General features: G+C 21.9%; 1 protein-coding gene across 4 annotated transcripts in view; it reads left to right on the plus strand.

Annotated features, from left to right (window-relative positions):
• LOC127284541 (BAI1-associated protein 3) overlaps positions 1 to 27,320 on the plus strand; it is a 95,619-nt gene extending 68,299 nt beyond the window's left edge. Inside the window, exons 1-24 of one of the 4 annotated variants that reach the window (XM_051310018.1) lie at positions 1,796 to 1,955; positions 2,642 to 2,809; positions 2,943 to 3,009; positions 4,190 to 4,382; positions 6,599 to 6,748; positions 7,386 to 7,430; positions 7,851 to 8,007; positions 8,415 to 8,618; positions 9,228 to 9,386; positions 9,649 to 9,818; positions 10,117 to 10,224; positions 10,933 to 11,082; positions 12,942 to 12,993; positions 14,862 to 14,903; positions 19,095 to 19,237; positions 19,875 to 20,091; positions 20,651 to 20,725; positions 21,286 to 21,399; positions 21,943 to 22,158; positions 22,469 to 22,684; positions 23,309 to 23,503; positions 23,637 to 23,881; positions 24,048 to 24,256; positions 24,331 to 27,320. In XM_051310018.1, the coding sequence (XP_051165975.1) occupies positions 2,642 to 2,809; positions 2,943 to 3,009; positions 4,190 to 4,382; positions 6,599 to 6,748; positions 7,386 to 7,430; positions 7,851 to 8,007; positions 8,415 to 8,618; positions 9,228 to 9,386; positions 9,649 to 9,818; positions 10,117 to 10,224; positions 10,933 to 11,082; positions 12,942 to 12,993; positions 14,862 to 14,903; positions 19,095 to 19,237; positions 19,875 to 20,091; positions 20,651 to 20,725; positions 21,286 to 21,399; positions 21,943 to 22,158; positions 22,469 to 22,684; positions 23,309 to 23,503; positions 23,637 to 23,881; positions 24,048 to 24,256; positions 24,331 to 24,422 (3,387 nt within the window). In that variant the 5' untranslated portion in view covers positions 1,796 to 1,955 and the 3' untranslated portion in view covers positions 24,423 to 27,320. Of the gene's footprint in view, positions 1 to 1,795; positions 1,956 to 2,641; positions 2,810 to 2,942; positions 3,010 to 4,189; positions 4,383 to 6,598; positions 6,749 to 7,385; positions 7,431 to 7,850; positions 8,008 to 8,414; positions 8,619 to 9,227; positions 9,387 to 9,648; positions 9,819 to 10,116; positions 10,225 to 10,932; positions 11,083 to 12,941; positions 12,994 to 14,861; positions 14,904 to 19,094; positions 19,238 to 19,874; positions 20,092 to 20,650; positions 20,726 to 21,285; positions 21,400 to 21,942; positions 22,159 to 22,468; positions 22,685 to 23,308; positions 23,504 to 23,636; positions 23,882 to 24,047; positions 24,257 to 24,330 lie in introns of those variants that run through there. The other 3 variants (XM_051310015.1, XM_051310016.1, XM_051310017.1) reach the window with 3 other exon arrangements.
• Positions 27,321 to 27,342: the final 22 nt, after the last annotated feature.

Here is a 27,342-nt window from a genome sequence, read left to right on the forward strand (position 1 = left end):
TTCAAATAAATATTTATTTGATCTAAATAACTGTTTGGTTTATTCCCTAATAACACAAGATATCCAAAAAATCGGCGGTTTGGATATCCTTTGGATATCCCATGGATATCTGAGGATATCCATAGGATATCTTCTGGATATCTCATTAGAGTTTATTTATTTATTTAAAAACTTTGAAAAATGCTTTTCAAATCTTCATTTAAAATAAATTAGAAGCTCATAAGATTTTTCTTTTTATTATATTAGCTTAACAATTTTAACCTTTAAACATATATGTTGAGATATTAAATATGCCGTGAATATCCTAAGAATATCCCATGGATATCCTGCGATATAATATCCAATAGATATTTTGTGGATGTCTTAGGGATGTCCTGTGGATATCCTTTGGATGTCCTGTTGATGTCCCACAGACCGGCGGTTTGGATATCCTAGGGATATCCTGGGGACCATTCTAGGATATCGACCATTGATATGGATATCCTAGGGATATCCTTTTGTTATGAGGGTTTTAATAAATTTTTTGAACAAAGAAAAAATTTGATTGAGCTAAATAAACGTTTGGTTTATGCAACCAAATGTTTGGTTAACTGTATATCAATGCATTTGTTTTGTTGATTTAACCAAAATTTGGTTGTTTCAAACAAATTTTTTTTCTGACTGTGTATGGAAATGAGATTTTACATTTTTTTTCTTTTTCAATTATTTTCAATTTTATACAAATATTTTATGACGTATTGACAAAATGTCAAAAATTTAATACAAACTTAATGCCTATAATTTACGGCTTTTGTGTTTGTGAATTTAACAAGAAATTCTAAACCGTCTATTTCAAACTATTCCAGTACGTATTTAATAGAATAAATTGATAGACAGTTTAATGAATATAATGAAAATATTCGCAGTTGTATTTAAATAACTTTTTTTATTTAAAAAAAAAATTCAATAAAAATAATAATAATTAATTTAATAATTAAAAATGAAATTTCTACATAGTATATAATAATTAAAAACTGAATTGTATAAAAAAAAATTTGGAAAACATTATCTTGGATTTATTAACAAAATATATTAATAAACGTTTTGAAAATTTATTTATTAATGATGATAATAATACTAATAAAATACCATTTGATTCTTCTAATTTAGTAGTTTTACCTTACGTAAATGAGTTACATTCTTCCTTTAAAAAATTATATAATGAACATAATATTAGAGTCGTTTTCACTTATGATAAGGACCCCTTTAAAATTTTCATAAAAAATAAAGATCCTACACCTTTTTTATTCAAAAATCACGTAGTTTATCACATTCCATGCCAATGTGGAGCATCCTACATTGGTGAGACAGAAAGATATATTAAAGACAGAATAAATGAACATAAAAGAGATTGCAGGTATGACAATAGAAAATCCGCCCTTGTAATTCATTCACATGAAAATGATCATATTTTTAAATTCGATGATACAAGCATTATATGTAATGAAACAAAATCCGCCCTTGTAATTCATTCACATGAAAATGATCATATTTTTAAATTCGATGATACAAGCATTATATGTAATGAAACAAAACTTAAACGTAGAAAATTCAGAGAAATGTTTTACATTCTTAAAACTCAAAATTCCGTGAATAAACACACTGATTTAAATAATTTAAATGAAATTTATCACTCCCTGATTCTCAGCACTGATTAATAAAGAAATTTTCAAATTTAAATTTTCGTTCAATTTAAGTCGGTCATATAGATACCTTCTTAATCATATAACGATTAATATATATTAGTAATTCTCTAATTCTCTAATTGTACCTTTAAAAATGTGACAAACTCATTTCCACTTACTTATCTCCATTAAAATATTATAAATATTATCAAGAACAATCATGTTCTTGATAATTAATAATTTATTTATAAATAAGGATAATTAAAAAATATTAATGAGGAAACCCTCTTGGTAAGTTTATTTTTCGATAATAATAAAAATTATACATAAATATTTTTGAGGTTAACCTTTCAAATTTCAAACGAAATTACTTTTAACTGAAAATCAATTCTACCTTTTTATATAATAAAATACTAAGTCACACACTGTTTCCTTTATGTAAAATAAAAATTTTATAATTACATTTAGATAATATGTCTGAAGAGGCCTACCGTTGGCAGGCGAAAGCTCATAAAGCAAATTATGATAATAAATGGATTTTTAAATAAACAAACCAAACAACTCACTACAAATTAATTATCCAAACAAATTAACAACCTAACTACTAATTATTTATTTGTTTCTGAAAATATTGTTGATATAAATATTTGTTTAGATAAAAATTTATTAATCGCTTTATATTTGTTTGATATATGAGGGGAAATTTTTCATGCCTAATTGTTGTTCTAGTTTAATTACTAATCATTTTTTATTTCTTATTTTACATTTTATCGCATTAATCCCCACATAGTAAACATGCTAATGTTTTTTCTAATTTATGTATTTATTTGATTAAAAATAATTTTTCAAGTTTTTTAAAAAAAAATTTAATTATTATTAAAATTTAAAAAAAAAACTGAAAAAGTATTTTATTTTTAAATTTTATTTCATTTTTAAAAATAATAATTATAATTATTTTTTTTTAATTATTATTTCAGATGGAACAATTGTACAGAGAAGTTCTTTACACAATTGCAAATAGAGTTGGTGCGAGTACAGGACCTTATGCCCAATATAAAGAGGACCTTTATAAATATGCCCAAGAAGCTTTTAGTGTTCCACAGGATCAACATAGACGATTTTTAAATATTGCATCCGAAGAAAAGGTATTTTTTTTTTGTATAATTTCTATTAAAAGAATATATTTATTTTAATATTTATTTTTAAATAAATAAATATATTTATTTTATAAAATTAAAAAAAAATAACGAAATTTTTATATTTTTTTTCTCTCTTTAGCCACCAATAGTTGTCCTAAACGTATTAGTAGTCGAGGCAGAAGGCCTTGAAGCAAAGGACGCAAATGGTGAGTTAAAAAATTGAATAGAAAATTATTTTTTAAAAATTCTTTTCCTCATATGTATAAAGTGCCAGAAAAAATTCAGTTGAAAAAAAATAAGTTTAAAAAATAGTTTACAAAAAAAGTTTTAAAAAAAATTGGAAAAATTAAAAAAAATACAACTTGGATTCCAAAAAAAAAAAAAAAATTCGTTACTACGAGGCCAAAAGGGAAAAAAACGGCAAATATAGATTTCAACAACAGAATTGAGATTAATTAAATTATAAACTCGAGAGAGTAACTGGTTTTTAAATGGTTGGACGTCAGTGAGTCAATCGACATGACGGAAGTTACTTTTAACATGTACAATTCATTTTTGAAAGATAATGCACCGGAAAAACATAAATTTCCATTGTAAAACTCTATTTATGCAATATAGCTGTGACAAAAATTCTCTTAAAAATTTATGATCCCACTTTTCGTTATATTTTTATGGTCGCAGTTACATTTGTAAAATTATTTTTTTCCAAATTTATTATATTGAATAATTCATTTGAGTTTCATTTTCGTTTTCAATGAAAAATAAAAAAATAAATTTTTATCAAAATAATAAAAAATAAAATAACAATTTAAGAAATTTTCATTTTTCATTTAATAATTTTAAATAAAAATCTACTGGAGAATTATTTTTTGACTCCCAAGGAAATATTTTTATTTAATAAAAAATTTGGAAAAAAAAAATTTGAAGCCAAAAAACTTTTTTCTTTCTGAGATAAAAATATTTTTTCATTTTTTATTTAATACTTTTAACAAAAATCTACTGAAGAAATATTTTTTTGGCCCCAAGGAAATACAATTTTTATTTAATAAAAAGTTTGGGAAAAAAACAAAAGTTGAAGCCAAAAAAATCTGAGATAAAAATATTTTTTCGGCAATTATTTTGAGAAGTCATATAATTTAGAAATAAAAATCTTTCTTATTTATAAAAATATTTTTTCGCCAATTAAGTGGAAAATTACTAAAATTACAAATAAATTGCCTGATAAATTGCAAATAAATAAATAAATAAAATAGTTGAAAATATTTTTAGGATATATAGTGTTATACAATATTTATATAACAAACAGTGATTTTTTTCAACAAGTGATGCATATATATGAAAATGTCAATAAAATGAGAAATTGTAAATTGTGTAAATTTTTACAAGGTTACAGTGATCCGTACTGTATGTTGGGCATTCAACCGGGAAACAGCAGCTCACTACCGAGTCCTCAGACGAATTTACCAGGTCATTCTCCTCACACTGCGCCACCTTCACCTAGACAAACGACTCGAGCTTTATCGGATGGTGGCTGTGAAATCGAAAATTCTCATCACGAAAAGCTTCGAAAACACTCCAGGTAGAACCAATATGAAACTAAAGCAAACTTCATTTCGCAAAACAAAAGAGATCAAGATTTATCATTAGACAAAAAAAAAAAAAAAAAAAAAGAGAGAAAAAGAAAAAAATTATTGACAGATTTTCATTTATAAATAATAATTGACATTTTTAATATTTAAATATATAATTGCATTTATTTGATTTGATTAGAATCGCAATTGTTTTTTTAAAAATTATTTTCTATACAAAAATTATAGAAATAAAATTAACAAAATTTTTGACAAGGAGCAATTTTTCCAAATCTGATAAATCCATTTGTGAAATATGATTTTTATTGAGAATTATTTATAGAAATTATTTTTATAAAACAATTTTTAAAAATCAAATTTATCAGATTTTTGAAAAAAAATATTCAATTTGTAGTAATTTATTTTTTTTTATAAAATTGGATTTAAAATTTTGGAAATGGAATTAATAAAAATTTGTTTTACGCCATAAAAATTAGAAAAATTATTATTTTTCGGAGGAAAGTCAATTTGGATTAAAAATTTTAGAAATGGAATTAAAAATTTTTTATACAATCTAAATTATGGTAATTATTTTTTGGATTAAAGAAAAAAAAATTTTAGGATTTAATGCATTTTTTTCGAAAGTTATAAATATTGTGCTTTTTTTTAATTATTCCATGACCAAAAATGGAAAAAGTAAAAATGTTATTTTAGAATACACGCGTTGAGAGAAAATCGCAGTAATAAATTCTTTCTTGCATCTTGTTAAAAATCCATAAGCGTTAAAGATCTTATTAATTTTACAAAGGAAGTGAAATTTTTTTTTCATTTATTATTTTTAAATTCTACTTTAATAATTTCCAGCAAATTTTGAATGATAATTTAAATTGTTTTTTAATTAAATCAAATTACTATATCTATTATTAATAACTAAACAAATAACAAATTTGTATTAAAAATTATTAATTATTATTAATATTATTATTTTTATTATTATTATCACAATTTCTAAATTATTAATTGTTAATTATTATTTAAATTATAAATAATCGACAAATATTTTATGCAAAATTTAATAAAATAATATAATTTGATTTTCATGATTTTTTAAGGTTTAAAATTTTTTAATATTCTTTTACTATAATCAAATTAACTTTATATTGATGTGCGCCTCGTTTAATGCAATTTAACCGCAAACCATGTATAAAGCCATTAAATCCTGATATATATATATATACATGTGTTTCAAAGGCTCACAATAGTTTCACTTTGAGTTAAAATAAATGCGACGGAAACGGAGATTTTCGACAATGCTCCTTTTGGCATATAAAAAGAAACAATAAGAATCAAGATAATAATTTTCATATATCTCTGTGTGTGTATATAAAAAAAATTTCTTGCATTATATGAACATTTTTTTTTTATTCTCAATAGAGAAGAAATATAATTTAATTTGTCTGGATATAAAAAGCAAAAAAAAAATAATACAAAGAAAAAAAAATTAAAAATTTTTTTAACTGTTCTTGAATTTATTTGAATTTATATATAAAAAAAATCTTGACTTTAATTTCACCTTCAAAGATTTATATTTTTATAAATATAATATAAATTTTGTCGTTGGATTTACATCCTGTTATTTACTAAAGGAAATAATTTTCTTCCTGTCGAGATACAAAAACGCTATATATATTTGCAATTCGTTTATTTAAATTCGTTTTTTTACAATCCAATAGATTCAGAATTTTTTTTTTTCTTTTATCAAAGAAGATAAAAAGAAATTTATTTAATAGTAAAAAAATAGAAAAAAAGTAAAACCAAAAAAAAACAATAAAAAAACTAGAAAGTCAGAATGTTATATGAGTTTTTCAAAAGAGCAATAAAACTCTCCTTTTTTCTGATTACGGAAAATAAAATTTCCTCCAGTTCACATTTTCAATTGTGGTAATTTTTTTTTTTTTCTTATAATTTTTGAAAATAAATGCATTATTAGTATAGTAAAACTTAAAATTCTTTTTTTCTTCTTCTAAAAAAGTCTTTACTTTAAAATTTTGAATTTTTAAATAAATTTTATTTGAAAATAAAAATTTTTAAATAAATTTGGAAATTTTAGTTTTTTTTTCTGAAATTTCTATTATTTGGATAAAAATATTTCTAAATGAATTTAAAAATAAATATTTTTAAAATGTAATGAAAAATTTTGATAATTAAATTTTTTTTTAATTATCAGTTTTAGAATTGCGTCATTTAAAAGAAAGGAACAGCCAAGCAGACGAGAGCATCGAGAATCCATAAGTGGTGAGGTACCTGCGAAGTACATACGAGCCACTTCAGTGAAGCATGGTACTTTAAATCCACGATGGGAAGAAAAATTTCCCTTGTGAGTAATAATTTTTACCGTTAATTTTTGTGACTAAATTCATATTTCAGATACATTTTTGACAAAAATTTTTTTGAATAAAAATATAATCTTCTCTTTCTGAAAGAAACTTCGAATCATATTTTTTTGAAAAAACTACTTTTTTTCTATTTTTTTTTTGTATCTATAACAATTTTTATTTTATTATTAATTTTTTTTTTATAACATTTCCTACAAGGAATTGAATCATATTTTCGAAAAAACTAGTTTCGTTCCTTTTTTTATTTTTTATTACCTATTATAGACAAAATAAAATTGAAAATTTTTTTTTATCATATTTTTGAACAAAACTAGTTTTTTTTTATCTATTACACTGAAAAAAAATATTTGATTGAAATAATCAGTTATTTTATTATCAAATAAATATTTACTTGAGCCAGATAATATATTTGTTTTAAATACAAAAAATTATTGATTCAAATACAATTTAATTCGAATAAAAATTATTTGGTTCAAGTAATCTTTTTTTTTTTTGTTCGAATTATTTTAATCAAATATTTTTTTTTACAGACAAAAGTATTGAAAATTTTTTAATTATTAATTTTTGAAAATATTTTCTGTAACGAAGATAAAAATTTGATGATCGATATTATTACAGCGTCATCGATGACATCAATACTGATATCATACATTTAGATATATGGTGAGCAACTTTTTTTTCTCAAAAAAAATTAAAAAAAACAAATGCTTGATGCAAGATACTTTCCTAGTAGAACACTTCCTTGCTTGTTTTACTTTTTTTTTCGAAAAAAATAAATTTCAAATCTAGAGCCAAAAAATAAATTCTATACACAATATTTTAATTCTCTATATTATTTCTTTATAACTATTAATACTCATTTCCAAAAAAAAAATTTGGAAAAAAATCTTTTTTCTTTGGCACGTCTTTTATTTTTCATCATCATAAAAAAAAAATCATTCGCATGTTTTTTTTTTCTTTTTCTTTTGAACTTTCTATTCTCTTGAAAAGTTCTTTGTCTTTCGTTTATCCTTAAATCCTGCTAAGAGGCTCAACTGCGACTTCCTTCGAGAAATTTTGTGTTCCTGACAGACATGGTTATAGGGACCATGACGACGAGTCCTCGGTCCTCGATGCGGTCAGCAAATTGAACGAGGTTCGAGGGGTCAAAGGTCTTGGTAGATTCTTCAAGCAAATCGCTCAAAGTGCAAGGTCAGGAAGTCAAGATGATTTTCTTGGCTGCGTCAATATTCCTGTCCAGGTAAGATTGTTTTCTCTTTTTTTTCTCACAGATTTTAAATTAAAAATTAAATTTTTCAATTTTTTTAAATTATTCGAAATAATTTTTTTTTTTTATCAATTTATTAACTTATTAATAAATTAATTTACAAATTTATTAATTTATTAATTTATTCATTTATGAATTTATTAAAAAATTAATTTACTAATTTTTTTATTTATGAATTTCTTAATTAAATTAATTTGTTGATTTGTTAATTTTATGTTTTTTGAATTGCACATTGTATGTATATATTGAAAAATTTTGAAATAATTAAAAAATATAGAAAGCCAGTGTAATAAAAAATAATGGAAGGCATAAAAGAAATCATCTCTCTTTTTCACATCAAAGAGCATTATATATTTGAGTTATAAATTTTCTTGTTGAAGGATATACCAAGCACAGGACTGGAAGGTTGGTACAAACTACAGGCTAGAACTCAAAGGAGCAACATTCAGGGTCGAATTAAACTGAAGCTTTGGCTTTCGACTCGAGAGAATCGTGGCACTTCCGAAGAGGACAACTGGGGCGAACTTCGTCAGCAGGAGAGGCTCTATACTGTATTTCTCAATCATGAAATTAACAAACTAGGGGTAAAACATTCATTTTCTTAATTACAAATATTTATCCTTTTTTTTAATTATATTTTTTTTATTCATAGCTCAGTTTTCTGTAAATTAATTTTTTTGAATTTATTTAATTGAAATAATCAGTTACTTGACCGATATATAAAATTGGACCAAATAATTTTTTGAATTTTAAACCAATAATTTTTTTATTACAAATATCTAACTTAATAATTATTTAAAAATATTTATTTGTTGTCAAGTAGATTGTTTAAATTAAATAAATTTTTTTCAAATTACATTATAAATATTAGATATATTAGTACGAATTGTAGAGTAATTAGTATTTTTATAATATTACAATATTATATATTCTATATTGTAATTAGTAATATTTATATAAAAATTAATATTACACAGTAATTAGTATTGTCTATAATAATTAATATTCATACAGATTAATTTATATCTAATAATTTACACAATTATTAATTATTCATTTATCAATTTACATTATTAAACGAAAGTTAAATTATTTTATTGTATATTATTTTCAAATTACGTTATAATTAGATTTTGATTAAATTTAATAATAGTAAATTACGTGATTGATATAATTTGTAATTTTCTCTATAGAAAGACTTTAATGGTGAATTATCTCAAATTCCGATGACAATTCTACATCAACATGCGGTACAGGGAGACATAACTGACCTTCAACAAGCCATTGTTAGATGGGTTGCCAGTGCCAGACAATCTTCAGTTGATCCAAAAACACTTTATAGGTTTCTTCAGGTTTGAAGTGAAATATTAAATTTCTCATTAATTGAAAATTACAATTTAATAATAATTATTAATCGTTACAAAAATTTAATTTTTTTTTACATTTTATAATTATTTTTAGATTTTTATTTTTAATAAAAATTATTAAATTATTATTATTTTTAATAATTTTTTGGATTTTCTATTGAATTTTTGAAAATATTTTTTGGAACATTATTAATTTGATAGTAAAAAAAATGTATTTAATTAATTTAGGATTTTTTTTTTTTTTTAGGATATAGAAAATATGTGGCATCCAAATGAACTTTCTTTAGAAGAAGTACAATATTTGGCAGATTCGTTTAATGCATTTTTGGATGTGACATTAAAAAAGGTTCGACAGCATCGAGTTCTATTTCCTCCTCTCCATCAGCCAGCAATTTCTAAACTTGATAATCTTCTGAGGTGTGAGAAAATTGAATTTCTTTTTCATTTATTTTTATATCCTCTCTGATATATTATTATCAATCAAGGTGAAAATCATTTTTTTTTCGAATTTTACCATTTTTAGTTAAAATCAATTTACAATTAATTTACAATTAATTTAATTTCAATTTTTCAAAGAACTTTATTTAATTTTATTTAATATAAACGAAAAAATTTATTTAAAAAAAAAATTTCTTTTTTTCTCCAATAACATTTCTCGAAATTATATAAAATATCGACAAATACATGAAAAGTTATTGTCAATTTTTGTTAACAGGTGCCTCGGTCTTTTGTCGATAATGTCAGCTTACAGAAAATGCTGTCCATTTAACAAAGAGATGCGTTGGGAGATAATAACAGCCCTTCGAAAAGGAACCCTCGAATGGTACGTGTATATATATATATATATGAAAAGAAAATATGGTGAAAAAATAAAATGTTTATTGACTTTTTGAACACTCGCACGATATTTAACTTATCAGATGGATTCTTTAAATAAGATGAAATAAAAAAAAAAATTCTCAACGAATTCGTTTTGAAAGAACAAGGTTTTTTTTTTGTTTTGAAAAAAAAGACATAAGAAGAACTTTGTGGGAAAAGTTTATTTCGTTCGACTCAAAGTTTCAAAAGCAGTACGCGAGCGGGCATTTTGTAAGTTTTGTGTGCGATCTTCTTTGTTTTCTGCAAAAGGAGTTAAAAGTTATCAAGTCCAACCGCAGGATTATAACGCGAACTGTTAAGATTATTTTCATCAAAATGTTACGCAACGATGAGTTCAAAATTAAATCACAAATCTCTTTTTTTGCTAAAAACTCATTTTCTTTGATATTTTGATAATTTTCACTTGAAAACTTTTAATTATCAAAGTGATAATAATTAACAATAATAAGAATAAGAATGAAATAATAATAATAATAATAATAATAATAAAATAATAAAATAATAATAATGGTGATATAATTAAGAATATAGCATGAAAATAATTTACTTAAATAATTCTTATTAATTAAATTCGATTTTTAAAAATAAATTTCTAATTAAAAATTGTAGAATATAGAGAAAATTTTTTGTAATTTGTTTTTTTTTTTTTAAGGTACCAGGATACGAGGCAACAGACAATGGGACGAGATCAAGAGCCAGATCAGGATCAAGATAGAGTGCTGCAGGATTTTACGAATTTAGTGACTGCTCTATTAGTGGATCTTGAACAGGGTCAGATTTACTACAATAGCCTTTTTGAACAGTGAGTTTTTTTTTCCTTTCTTCAATTTGAATTTCTTCACTTTGCATGAAATTTAAATTTTAAATTATTCGCAAAAAACTACGATTTTTTTTTCTTATTGACAAATAATTTTTTAGTGACGGGAAAATTCAATTTCATTTTCAAATAAAAATTTTTACTTTTCTTTTACAAAAGAAAAAAATAATTTAATTTTTTTTTTCATCTCAAGAAAATAAAAAAAAAATTTGAATTAAAGGACAGAGGAAATTTTTTTTTTTTTATAAATGAATAAAAAATTAAATTATCTATTAATAGTGGGAAAAAATATTTTTAAATAACAAAAATTGTTTTAATTGCAAAAAAATACAAAAATAAACTAAAACTATTAGCTCAATGAAGACAACTATATTTGCAAAAAAAAAAGATGTGAATTCTTCCTGAAATGCATTCTACTTTTACAAATTAAATTACTCGTAACTAAATTAAATCAAATGTTCATTCTTTCCGGCTTTTTTTCATCTTAAATTCAACTTCCTTCGCTTGTAATTGATGCTGAGTTTAATTTAATAGCAAGTCTTCTTTTTTTAAAAAAAAAACAAGATTACTAAATAATTATTTACACAATAATTTTTAAGAACATTTAATGAATTTTTTTTTTATTTATGATATTTACATATAAAATTTTAAAAACATTTTATGTAGTCTTTATAAAATTATCGTATAAAATTTTATACATTGTACTTGGATACACATAATCACTGGTTTAAAAAAAAAAACTCTTTACAAATTCATTAACATTTTATGATTTAAAATCACAGGTTTAATGTTCTCTCTGCAATATTTTCACATTAAATCTTAAGTTGAGAGTTTATTAGAGGTAAAATGTTATTAGCTTTTCTGCTATATAAAAAAAAATTTACTATTTAATATACTTAAAAAAAATTTTGTTTAATTAAAATTTTTGAATTAAATTTTTTTTTTTTTTTAAAAAATCTCACAATTAGGTAATACATATTTAATTAAATCCCTCCAATTCTTTTGAAAACATGTTAATTATTTTTTTTCATTTTTCATAGTTTGTTTTAATTAAATCATAAAGTGACAATCGAGCATTTTGAAATTACTTTTTTTAAAAATTGAATTTCAATTAAAAATTTTCAATTAACCAGAAAATAATGTAATTTACATTGTTTTTTTTTTTAAACAAAAAAAAATGTTTTTTTTTTTAAAGGACGTACTTTGATCTCTTTTACTCTCTCATTCGAATATACATTTATGAAATGTACAAATGTTTGAAATTCGTTACGCATGCGTCATTTTTGCACGAGGACATCAAGAGACACTTGAACTTAATTGCAAAATCCATTCATTAAAAGAATTTCTAAACGTGCTTTTTGTACACGGAAATTCATTTCATTCATTATTAATTTTTCCCAAATAATCTAAAATACTATTATTGCTATTAATAATAATAATAATAACAAAAACTAATTATTTATTGATTTTAATTTATTGGTAATTATATATTATTTTTATTATAATTACTAATAATATTTATTATATATAACGATAATAATATAATAAATTTACGGACAATTTTTTTTTCAAATATACAGTAAAAACAAATTAATATTATTATATTTAATATTTTTATTATTATAATATATTAAATAACACTTTTTTTATTATATTATTATGCAAGAAAAGCTTTTCGATAACAATGTTAAAAATCCTATAACTTTGAATTGAAAAAAAAATATCTTTGGCTTTATTTTTTTTAGAAATTAAGAGTGAACATTATATTTTTTTTTTTTATCATGAAAGCTTTTTATATGCGAGTTAATTGCATTAAGGAGAACTAAAATGCATATTTATTACAGCACGAACGGAGTACCCTACTTCTCGGCCGTTTATAAACAGTTGGAAAAGCTGGTAAGTAAACTTTTATTCAGAAATAATAATTTGAAGAGAGAAACTCTCACGCGAAACATTTTCGCAGTTTATCACGCAACGACACACTGGGCGTACATTTTATCACTGTCTCATCAAGCTGGGTGTGCTATGTTTGGCTTTTATGCTTTATAACTTGTGACGTCGATCATTTTTTTGATATATATTAAATCCATTTATATATATGAAATATATGAAAAAAAAATTAAAAAGCCTTTTTCTCTACTTATATATACCTAACGCAAAGGAAAAATGAAAATATAATTTAAAATTGTAAAATGTGAAAAAATTTTATTTTTAAAATTATTTATCTATTTTTATTTAACTAATTAAAATATTTTTTTTATTTTTATTTATTATTTTAAATAAATAAAAATAGAAAACAAAATTAAGAATTTAGTTTGGAAGAAAATAAATTTTTTTTGTCTGCTAATAAAATTTTTATTTGAACCAATAAAAATTTATTTAAAGTAAATAAATATTTAGCTCATAGTTATAGTAGCAGGAATAAAAATTTATAATTACTAGTGAAATTAATTTCAGTTATAAAAATAATCGAAAATAGAAATTTGTTAATATTTCACTCATTTTTTATTTATCTGTAATGTGATTTAAATTTTGAAAGTAGATTTTAATTAATTTATTTGATAATTTCAATTAAGTCATTATTAAAAACCACTAATTTAAATTATCGACAAAATAATCATTATATATATATTAATTATTATCAAAACACATAAACCGCGTGTAAATCAGATTCGATAAAATCTGAAATTCAAAGAGTCATTTGTTAAATAAATATTTACAGCCAGAAAACTTGTTTGAAATTTCAAAAAAAAAACTGAATCCTCGAAAATGCATTTTATCAATAATAGAATTTATAAAAAAAGGTAATAACATTTTATTTAACTTGAAAATAGCTTAAAAATTTTTATTTTATTTAAATCTATATTTGTCAATTTTTATTTTTTGGAATATATATATATGTAAAAAGGGATTTCATTGTGTACATATAAAAATTTTGAAAGGATTTGAAAATACAAAGCCATTCAATGTAGTAGCAAAATTGGAACTTTCTGTGATGGTTCATTTTATTTGAAAAATAAAATTTTTTCCACAGAGTGGAGAAGATTTTATTATTAAAAATTTGTTAGAGCGAATTAAATCCGATTTTAAAATGAAAGAGGTGTAAATGTTTTCTTTTATTGTTTCATTTTTTTTTTATACCGCATTGTGATTATATTTTTTTTCTCATTTAAATATCTAAAAAAAAATTCGGGAAAAGATATATATTTTTACTATGAAAATTAAAAAAATAAATTATTATACCTTAAAAAATTTGTTTCCTTTGCGTTAGAAGAATGTATATAAATTTTTCAAATATGTATTTCAAAATAATGTAAACAATGAAAAAAAAAAAAGTTTAGAAATTGGTTTTCCCTTTTTAGAACAATTTTTTATCGGAGCAAATATTTATGGTATCGGTTTATTACATAGCTTAATGAGATTAAGTACTTTTTTTCTACAAAAAAAAAAAATTGTTTTTAAAATTAAATTAAAAATATGTGGTATTAAATAAAATTTTCATTTAAATTTAATTTTAATTAATAAATTTAAGTGTTTATATAAATACGGTCGACGTCTTTTATATATAATTATATACAGAACATGTCGATTCAGAACATAAAAATGAATACAAATGCAAAGAAAAAAATCTCAATGACCTGAAGGCTGAGAAAATCAGGAAAAATTTAAATTATAAATTAAAATTAAATTATTTAAAAAAATATAAATAAATAGCTTTCCGGTCATAGTGATATCACTCTACACTTGACTATGTTTGTTCATAGCTGGCGGAACACGTGGCGAAACACATGGAGAACACGTCTGAGGTACTTTTGATAGACCCAAAAAAAAAAAAAAAAAAAAAAAAAAAAAAAAAAAAAAAAATTGCAATTTTTCTATTCCAAAAATTTTTTATCCTGCCAATTCTCTTTTGCATCGATAATATCTATACTCTCTCAAAGTATCTCTCTCATCTTCTATATATATACACAATCGTCTACGTATACGCAAATTATTCAAAAATATACGAACATTTTTTTTACAATTTATTATACTTATTATTAATTATTCGAAAAAAATATTTTTTATTTGTTTTACATTTTGTTTTATTTATTTACAATTTTCTAATTTACAATTGTAAAAAGAAAATATTAATTTTTTTTACTTCTTTTAAATTTCGAGAAAACATAATGTAAAATATTTCTTTTCTTGTAAAATTTTGAAAAAAAAATATTTTTCTTATTTTTGTATGATGAATTCGTGTACGTAGACGAATCTTTTTCAAACTCCTTGTTAGTACAGGAAAAAAAGAAACATAGATTTTCCAAGTAATATCTAGTCTTGGCGAATGCTCGAGGCTCTGCAAATTTTTCGTTGACAGGAAACTGTATATATATATATATATATAAAAAAGAAACTTTCTTCATCCTAAACATTTTATAGCTATTTGACTCTCACAAATGTGACTGGTTCAGAATTTAAAACAGTCTCTCTCTCTCTCTTTTTACTGAAAATGGGCCGAATTTCTTCTTTTTATTATATATACATTGAAAGCAATCTTGAAAGTTTCTTCTTTTGACACTCATAATAATGTCGAGAATTTTTTTTTCTTTCCTTCACTTTAAATTCTATAAAGTAAACAATGAAATAAAAAAATATTTTTAATATAAAATTTTAATATAAATTTTTATTTCAATATAAAAATTATATATTATTATAAAATATATTTTATTATATTAATAATAAATATTTTTATATTGAAATAAAAATTTATATTAAAATTTTATATTAAAATATTTTTTTCTTATTTTTCTTATTTTATATATTTGATATATAAATGAAATATATTAAAAGTGTTTATTAATATAATAAAAAATATCAAATATATATAAAATGTATAAAGAGTGTAATTATTAAACAAAAATGAAAATTTTAATAACAAAATCGCTTTTTCTTTTATTTTTTTTCAAAACGGAAAATAGTAGATGCCTCGAGGAATTTGATAAAACGATTTATACCCTCAAATACATTTACAATACTGCTTTCAATTGTAAATGTTAATATAAATTAATTTTTTTTTTGCATGAATTTATAAAGCACAGAGAGTGTGTATTATTTCTGATTTTTTTTTTTTTATATCGTACGATACTTTTTATACTATTAAACAGCCACTAGCATGAACACTGTGCAATTCACTTTGTATCGCATGAACTGCGCAAAGCCTCAATTGCGTTTCCGATTCTACAAAGTACCCCGAAGGACATTTTAAAGAATAATTGAATAGACGGTCGCAACAAAAAAAAAAAAAATTTTTTAATCTATTTTCTTATTTTCTGACAGAATACTTCATTTCATGTATATATACACCATTTTCTATATACGAGAGAAAAATTATATTGACAATTTTATCACGCATGGACATTTTTTTTGAACTTTGACAATTTTTTTTTTTTTTTAAAAAGGACGTCCTCTTTTGATGAGCAAAAAAAAATTGTCCTTCGTTAATGCTTTTGTTTTTTTTTCTACTCTCGTTACTCACATATATGTAACACAATAATCGACCTTAATGGATTGTTCGATTGAATTTTTTTTAAGTACAGTAAAAAGGTCACAAGTGTAAGAAAGTTAAACAACGTAAATTTTTTTTAACTGATTTTTTATAATTATTTTTTTATAAACTTTATTATATACCAATAATTAATTTATAAATATTAATTACTGGTTGTAAATATCAATAATTAATATATTATTATTAATATATAATATTAGTGAGTAAATAAAAAAAAATAACAATAATGATAATTAAAAAAAATGAGTATTTTATTGAAGCGAAACAAAATATGTTGAAGTTAATTTAGAAAATAATGAAATATTATACATTGTAAGTAAATACCTTTAGAGAAAATGATGAAATAATAAGAGAAAAAAATAATGGAAAAATAATAAGGTGAGGAAAATGTTACAGAAATGATTAAAAGTAAGGTAAATTTTTTAAAATTGCAAAAAAAAATTAATGAATAAGAGAAATTTAGAAAATTGTAATAAAAAATTAATAGAAAATATAATAAATAAATGATAATATAGTAAATAATAAAATTTATAAATTAAAATTAATAAAAAATAATAAATAAATGGTAGTAAATAATAAAAAAAATTAATAGAAAATAATAAATAAATTAGAGAAAATAATAAAATAATATGAATAAATAGAAAAATTTATAGACAAAAAAAAATATATATATTTCCATGGTAAGAAAATTTTGATAAAAAAAATATTTTTAAAGTATAGTTTTGCTATATAAAAAAAAATCAAAATTAATTTACAAATTTTTACTAATATTTTTAATTATAAAATATAAAATAATTGCAATAGAAAAATAAAAAAATAATAATATATTTATATAAAAAATATAAAATAATTATAAACAATTATAAAATATAATTAAAACTGATTTATTATAAGCAGCTATGCTATCAATGGAATCTGCTTTTAAAATCCAAAATATGTATGATTATCTAAATTCTATAAAAATTTCTTTCCCTATTGCACACAATCTATTTATCTGACACTTCTTTTTTTTTTAGTTAGTGTTTGCCTCATCCGTAAAAATTTCCACCACTTTTACAAAGTGCAATTTTATTATAGCTATTTGAACGTTATATAAAAAAAAAGAACACAACTTTTATCACCGAAAAAAAGAAAAAAAAACTGCTGTAAATCTTATCTTATCACAAATTAGTCTATCTCTCTATAATATATATATAACTATCGCAATAATAATTTTCCAATCAATTTGCTTTTTTCAATATTTTCATAACTATTAAATTCTATGCTCCTTCTATATTTCTTTATTTTATTTGCGTCTATTTCTATTTTATAGATCAACAAATTACTTCCATTTTCTAATACACGGAAAAAAATTTACCTGGAACAGCTGAAGATTTCACTTAAATAGTAAAAGATTTAACTAAAACAATAAAAACTTTTGCTATTATAGTGAAACTTTTTGTTATTGCAGGTAAATTTTTTTTGTTCATACCAATATTTTGTGCCAAATTTTATTTTATATGAATACAATTTTTATATAGTTTCATATTTTAAAATCAATATAATATTTGTAAATTTTCATTCTCCATTTAAAAATTATAATTATTTTTTTATACATTAAACATTTTTCTTTTGTTCAGATATTTGTGAATTATATATATATATATAAATTATATACAAAATCATTGTTTTCGTTATATAGCAATCCATTGAAAATTTTGAATAAATTTTGCAAATAAAAGTTTTATTTTTTGACGTTGCTGAATAATATAATCAATAGAATGTTAAATGAAGAGATATTTTTGCATATGCAAAAATACTCACTTTGCTTTTCCATATAAGGGTAAACAAAAGAACTGGACTATAGATTCGGAGCTTTCATTTTCGAGCTTTATTGTTCCTAAAAAAAAAAAAAAAGAAAAAAAAAGAAATTTTTATGTATATATACAGTTCGCATTTTGTTTCGTTTTTCTTTTCTATTTTGTAATCAAATGTAGGTACATACATTTAATGTCAATTTGACGAATTTAATTAGAAATTGATTTATAAAAATTGTAATTTTTTTTATATACAATTTAAATTCGAATATTTAATTTTTTTCCAAATATTACCCTTTTTGGTACATAAAAACGAAAATGGAAGTAATTTATTTTTAAAAAAAAGTTTTAAATTATTTAAATAGAATAGAAGAGCTTGAGATTTATTTTCTAATTGCATGAAATTATTATACTCGAAAAAAGGAGTATTTTTTTGCAAAAAAGAAAGAAAAAGCTTAATAATAAAAAAAAGATAGCCTGTATATTTTTTTTTAGAAAATTCTTTATTTTCTAAAATCTATTCTTTATAGACTGCTTGTCTTTTTTTCTTTTTCAAAAAAAAAAAAAAAAAAATAAACAAAAAGTGGTGGAAATATTGTGAAATTTAACAAATTCGATTTTGCGATGTTAAATTTTCTAATTATCCTTTATAGATGCATGATGAACTTGGAGCAAGGGTGACAACAGCATGTCTACAAATACACGCTCAGGATAGAGAAGATTATGTTTTACCCCCTGGTGCTGAAATTGGAACTCCCATCTTTGAACTTTATTTAGCTCTTCAGGAATTCATGAAGTGAGCCAATTTTCTTCATTATAATTTATATCAATATAATTCTTAATGAAAAAATTTTTTTCACCATAGAATCAAATAAATAAATTTTACCAACTTTTATTTATTTAAAAAAAAATTAATAATTGTTCGATTAAAATTTCTATTTTTATATTCAATTTTAAAAATTTAATTTAAACAATACAATTTTTTACAATTTTTAAATAAATTTTACCAACATTTATTTATTTCAAAAAAATTAATAATTGTTCGATTAAAATTTTTATTTTTATATTCAATTTTAAAAATTTAATTTAAACAATACAATTTTCTTAAAATAAAATAAACTCACGTCAACGAGTAACTAAAACAATAAAAAAAAAAAAAAAACTAGTCACAAACTTAATAATTAATAAATAAAATTTTTAAAAATATTAAAATTATTTCTAATTTTAAATAAAAAAAAATTATTTTTAAGAATTATTAATAATAAATAATTAAATATAAATTTCATAAATATAATTTATTTATAAAATTTATTAATAAATAAAAATCTGATATAACGAAATATATAAATAGAAAATAAAATTTTTTTTGTATATAATATACAAATTTTTAAATTAAAGGCGAAATAGTTAAATATAAAATGAATTGTTTTCAGAATGAAGAAATATCTACCACAATCTGATCATAAAACTTTGGCAATTTGCAAGTACTATGAATGGTTTAAACCGGCGGTTGATAAGTGGTTGGATTTAGCAAAGTTGAAGGCAATGCAACGAGTGAGACGAGCATCAGAATTGGATAGAATATGTACTGGTGAATATATAGTGAAACATTGCACATCGGCCATCGACGCTATTTCGTGCTTCGACCAGGTAATTTCAAGTCAAGAGTCAATTTAAACAATCTAAACCACCACTTCCCAGTTTATATATATATATATAACTATAGATACGTACCAGTTATTCTTTTTCTCTATAAACATCTCATTCGAAACAATCTCAATTACTAGACAATGATTCCTGCTTTTCAAAGAAATGAAATAAAATTCTTTTTTAACTTTTTAAATTTTAATTAAAATTTTAATTGAACTAAAAAGAATTTTATTTAATTAAAATTTTAAATAAATTTTTTTTTAATGTTGGATTTATTTATTAATGTTGAAAATTGTAAGAATAATAAGGAAATTTTTTTTTAAATATAAGTTTGGTAAGAAAAAATATCGGTACGGTCAAACCAGAAGAGAGAAAAAATATTTTTGGTTCTTTGACTTCCTGGTCTGACTGCATCTGATTTTTACTACTTACACTAAATTTATTTATTAAACATTTGTCTAAATGAAATTGACATTTACTACTGAAACTAAAATTACATGAATTTATCGTTTTTGTCTTTCTAAAATTTTATACTAACTTATAAATTTTTTTTCTGTAGATGAAAGAATTTTGGAATCAACTCGAGTGGCCAGACATTCCAGGATCGTATAGTTTTGTTTTGAAAGTTGTCGATGTAAGTGACAAATATATATATATATACAAAAAAATATATATATAAAAAAAATTACATACAAGAAAAATCAATTAATATATTTATTATTAAATTCTTCATAATCTTTAATTATTATTAATTAATTAATATTAATTCAATTATAATTCAATTATAATTCTTCATATTAATAATAAATTTTTTTATATTCAATTTATCAATTAATTGGTTATTGAAACCAAATAATTTTTATTAACATTAAATAAACTGTATTTGAATCAATAATTTATGTATTTGAAACAAATATTATTTAATCCACTCAGTAATTATAATTATTTAATTATTAATTCAATAATAATTAAATATTTATTTAATGCAAATAAATATTTATTTGATAATAGTAAAATTATTTTTATTTTATTTATTTTTTTATTTATTTAATAAATTTACAGTATTATTATTTTATTTTATTTTAATTATATCTATTTGTTTATATATTAAATTTCTTGTTATTTACAAACTCGGAATGTAATAAAAATAATAATAATAATAATAATAATAATAATTAATTAAACATTTTGCAGGCAATTTGCACTTGTGGAAGTTATTATGCTGAACTAACACATCAAAAACTAGCTGATTCAGGTTATTACGATGATCAGGGACCTTATAAAACGACTGACGAGGTAAATGCACAGGTAGTGTAGTGAATGTATACGCTTTATATAGTAAACTTTACTACTGCTTCTAGCAAAGCTCGTTAATGCTTGTTAGTTAAGTAGCTTAATATAATTAAAACGAAATTGTCACATTGCTGTCATTTTACCAGAATGTTGATAACAAAATTTTGTTATCTAAACTCATGATTTACGAAAGACAAAAGCTCTTTTGCGGAACAAAATTAAATTTACATTGATCTAATTAATGGAGAAAATTTATAAAGTAGAATTTATTTTATTTTATTTTATTTCTCTAAACTTTATTCATATTATATAAACAAATATTAATTAAAGTAGAATTTTTTCATTTTTTTCTTAAAATAATATTTTTAAATTATTAATAATTTTGAAAATTGTGAATTTAATTTTTAGTAAGACTATATGGAAAAAGTATTATCTCAATATTTTGTTATAAAATATTTTTTTAAATAATTATTTTTCGTGTATATTTTATTAAAATTTCTGGTAAAAATATATATAATTTTTTTTTTTTTTTTAATTAAAAATAAACAAAATTTTTAGATGTGTGTCGCGGTAAATGGATTAGAGTACGTGAGAAGATGGATGGAAAATTTGGGTGAAATGCTACATATTGAGGATCTCTTTGCTACCTTAGAGGGACAGGCAGTCGAAGCAATTTTCCTCCAATGGAGACACACAATGATTTCGCCCTTGGAACAAACATTAGGACAAATGATGATTTTAATTAATCAAATTATCTCACGAACTGGGGCAAAGGCAAGCAATTTCATTTAATAAGTTGAAAATTCAATTACATACCATAAAACTTTGTTGAATTAAACTTTTTTCCCCTCCGCAAGTTATTCAAACTTTACCCAAGAGTTTATTAATAAAAAAAAAAACCATTATTATTTTACCGAGTTTAATTAATATTTTTATATTTATTTATTAATAATATTCATGTAATATTAATAATTATAATTATAATTATTAATTATTAATAACTATTAATTATAATAATATTATTATAATTGTAATTTTTTTTAATATTCTGAATTTTTTTTTTTTTTTTGCAAAATTATTAAAGATGAGACCACCATTGAAGAAGGCAATGTTTCATTTGGCTTGGTCGCCTGACAGTCTTCCAACATCTGAAGCGATTGCACCTCTAGTGGAATACTTAGATGTACACCTGGTGGCTCTTAACTCGTCTTTATTATCAACCAATTTCTTCAGAGTGCTTCAAGTCGTTTGGGAAGTGGTCTTGAGCGAGCTTTACAATCAAATGGACGGAAGTGCAGCAGTAAAATTAATTTATTGAATAATATATCCTTTTTTTCCTATTTTTTGTATTTATAGAGTGACAACTTCAAAATCAATTTTTTTTCTGCTTTCTCCAACTTGTCAAAAAGAGAATACTTATTTTGACTTATTGATAAGTTTACGCTGCTTAGTTCAAAAATTATTTAATTCTAATTATTTTTAACTAATACAAAACTTTTTATTTATTTATTTATAAACTTTATAAAATTTAACGCAAAATTTCGAATTCTATCGTGTCATTGGATTTTTAAATTTTACTTGTCACTATATTTTTTTTTTTATTTGCAGTTGTTTTATTCAAAACTATTTGAATTGCAACAGCCTTTTTTTTATTTAATTTATATCAGTGAGTGTTCTAATTTTTTTTCATTGTTTGTGACCATTTCATTTTTGTTTAATTTGTAAGTATTTTATTTGTATTTTATTTCTATTTTATTTTTATTTTATTTGTATTTTATTTTTATTTTGTTTTTATTTTATTTATATTTTTAAGTTTTTTATTAGTATTTGATTTTCCATAATTTTTTTGATTTTATTTATTTGAAAAAAGATTTTGAATTTTTAAAAAATAATAATGGTTTAAAAATTAATTTTTCTTTCCTAGGATAAACCGCCATTATTTTATGAAAGACTTCATGAGGCTCTTGAATATTTGGTAAGTTTCTTTTATGCGGACGAAAAGGGTTTGACCTACGATATAATTCGTTGCGAAATATTTTTAAATATCGAGGAAAGACTTGAATACCATAAAATGGACACAACTCTTTTAATCGACAGATATTATCAACAACGATTACAGGTATGAAATTATAAATCCAAAAAAAAAAAAAATATTAAAAATTATAAAAATATGAAAAACAAAAAATATTAAAAATTAAAAAATATAGAAATATAAATACGAAAAATATCAAAAAAAATTTTTTTTTCCGCAGGACCAAATGAATACGTTTACAGTTGAATATGGAGTATTAACAGTAAGGGCATATTTCAATCACGATTCACTTTGTGTTGAGGTGATAAGTGCAAGAGACGTGATTCCCCTTGATCCAAATGGACTCAGTGATCCTTTTGTAATAATAGAATTGCTGCCAAGAAGAGTCTTTGCCCATTGTTCCGAACAACAAACAAATGTAAAAAAGAAAACATTAAATCCTCTCTTTGACGAATGTTTCGAATTGTAAGTATGAATATCTTAAATACAAAATCAATGTCACTTTCTCTCGAATATAAATTTTTTTTTTTTTTAATTCAACTTTATAAATTTATTTTAGGAAAAAATTATATATTTTTCTTTTAATTTATTTAAATTTGCAAAAAGAAAATAAATTTTCTTTTCTCCACAGTTCCGTGAGTGTGGAACAATGTCGTAGTCCAGATTCAATGGTCCTATTCACTGTAATGGATCACGATGTACTGACAGCAAATGATTTTGCTGGCGAAGCCTTCTTAGGACTTAGCAGTATTCCCGGCGTTGCTGATTCTAATGCAAGCATCGATAATTTTCATGGCCTCAAACATCAGGAGCTACCTCTTATGCAGCAAAAAAATAAATGTAATAAAGAAAATAATTTAATAATTCAATTTAATTAGAGAAAAAAAAACTAAATTTCATCATTTCTTTTTCAGATCATCCAATTTTACAAATTTTGGAATCACGAACAGGCGACAAATTAGCATTGGACTTTGTTAAAAAACAAAAATTACGATTTGCCACTTAAGAACAAAAAAAAAATCACATTATTCTAAAAAGAAAAAGATAAGAGATAAAAAGAAGGAACTATAGTCAAAAAATCCTCATCAAAAAAAAAAAAAAAAAACTTATTTTATTTCGTGTGTAAATCGTGTCGAAATAAAATACAATCGATGTCGAGATATATGATATAAATTTAAAAAAAAAAAAATTGAAAATATGTGAAGAACTATTTTTGTGTCAATGTCGAAGAAAAGCAGTCTCTCTCTCTATCTCTCTCTCTATCTCTATCCAAAAATGAGAAATGAAAATGCAAAAATTTGATGTGCTGTATCTATTGATAAAAAAAATGAATGTCTACAAATTATTAAAAAAAGAAAAAAACTCACGCACCTGGAAATGACGCGATCTCGAAAAAAAAACAGAAAAAAACAATTAAGAACTTAATAGAAGAAAATTTAAAAAAAAATCATAGATAAGTATATCTTAAACGGTTTTTAAAAAGGTTAATGATGAAATGTTTTTATGATGGTAACTATATTAGCGGATGATATAAATATTATAACTGAATATGACAAATCGTTTGAGAGGAAAAGTTTAGTTTTAGAATTTTTATTCCTATTTCAAATTCAATCACTTTTGTACCTTAACAATCATTTTCAAAATATTATCGACTGATTAGACGGTCTTTGAAACAATCATATCTTAAAATCCTTCAAACTCAAAAATTTATTCTCCTAAAACATATTTTTTTTCTGAAAGAAAAAAAATTCAAAAGAAATCTGTTTTTTAAGTCGAAATTATGACAAATTTAGATCTTTTGTTTTTATGATTATGACATTAAAAAACTAATTTATTTTTTAGGAAAATAAATTTTTGAGTATTAAAAAAAGAGAAATTTAATTATTAAGAATTGTAGTAAATGTCGTTTAACATAAGAATAATGTTAGATCCTGGGTTAAAATTCAGTGTAATAATGGTTAAAAAAAAAAAATAGGAAAAAAAAAATTTTTTTTTAAAACTATTTCGCTGATATAAACAAATCTCAAAAAAACGATATTTTAAACATATTTTATTGGGGAAAAAATTGTTCTTTTTCAAAATTCTCCCTTTTTGTCATTCTATTCCTCTCCGCGCACTTGCCTTCGATACGATCGTTTCGATCTGTTTTTATCGAAGATAAACAATCAATTAATGGAACAATCTTAAATACTATATATATATATATATAAATATTTCTCAAAAAAAATATAATTTTGGCCAATAAATTTTTCTTTGAATTTTGAGAACTACTGGAATTATAATTTGTTTCTTCGTGAAATTTCAATAGATTATAAAAAACGACAAAGCCAACGAATCTAAAAAATAAAATAAGTAATTTTTTTTTTGTAGTAAAGGAATGAAGCTGTGGCTCTCAAAATTTACAGAATAAAAATTTCTCTTTTGCTCTATATATATATATAAATATTATATATTTATGAAAAGGTCTGACTAAAGACTGATGATTAAAATATGTGCACTTTAATGTGCACATTCAGCAAATATGTAAAATAATGTCGCAGATAAAAAAAAAAAGTATAGAAAAAAAAACATATATAAATCACACTTTATATTCTGAATAAATGAAATTCTATTGATAAAATAAAAAAATAGTCGTCCACTATATAAATCATTCAGTAAATAAATTTTCAATGACAATCAATTGATGCATTGATTCTCAATGGAATTTCACTGATTCAAATTTAAAGTGGCAAGTTAAAAATTGTTACTAAAGTTTATTGAATTTTAGGCAGACATCACACACAAATGTTATGACAAATATTTATTGTTCGAATTTTACTAAAAACAAAAAAAAAAAAAAAAATTAGTTATTTAATGTTTGTAAAAATTGCACAAAAAAAGCGGAACTGGTTTCCTTATAAAATATGCTTGTATCGAACGCAAGTTTTCTTTTTTTTTTGAAAAATTATTTTAGTATACCATCAGGGAAGTCTTCTGTCGAAAAGAGATCTTTTATTTCATTAATAATTTTTTTTATGAATTACAATTTTTTTTTTTTATATATTTAATAGAAATTAATCGAAATTTATTTAAATTTTTTATAATTTAACTATTTATATTCAATTTATTCGAATTAAATGATAAATGTGGGTCCAAGAAAGAAAGTATTTCTAAAAAAAAAAAAAATTACTGATTTTCTATGTACAACAAAATTAGTAAAATTAAAAATAATTTGTCATTTCATTTTACATTTTATTTATAAATTAAGGAATTTTAAAAAAAAACGTTACCCCTTTTTAAATTTTTATAACATTATTTATTATTTATATTATTTTTATTTTTATTATTATCGTAAATATTATTTTTATAATTTTCATTTCATTTTATTTTTTAAATAGTTGACTTATGAATGGAATAAAATAAAAAATATATTGTGGATCCATTTTCGTGGGAGACTTTTTAATTAAAAAAATAAATAAATAAAATAAAGTAAATAATAATAATGCAGTACGATAACTGTAAGAGTCAGTCAATTTTTCGAGTGCACGAGAATCTATCGGTATAAATATAATATATAATTGCACTTATTTTAGTGCAAAGTATATATACTATATTATATGCTTTTTCACACAAAAAAAAATATTATGATCTCTCTGCAACTCACTTGCCTTAAAAAAAAAAAAAACAGAAAAAAAAAATTCTTACATTGAAAAAGTTGCTATTTCAAAATCTTTATTAATATGTTGATGTAACAATTTTTCTCGTGCATCGAATTCACTCTAATGTTGTGTTTGCTATTGTGCTCTGTGCCGATATGATAATCAAACAAAAAAAACAAAAAACAAAAAAAAACCTTTTTCAACCACCAAAAATATGTAAAATATTCTATCTTGTACCAGGAAACGAATAAATTATAATAAATGTATCGGATATTGTCTTTTTTGTTT

This window comes from Leptopilina boulardi, unplaced genomic scaffold (genome assembly GCF_019393585.1).
Source record: "Leptopilina boulardi isolate dan_hultmark-lab unplaced genomic scaffold, ZJU_Lbou_2.1 LbouV2_325, whole genome shotgun sequence".
In the NCBI taxonomy this organism is placed as follows: Eukaryota; Metazoa; Arthropoda; class Insecta; order Hymenoptera; family Figitidae; genus Leptopilina; species Leptopilina boulardi.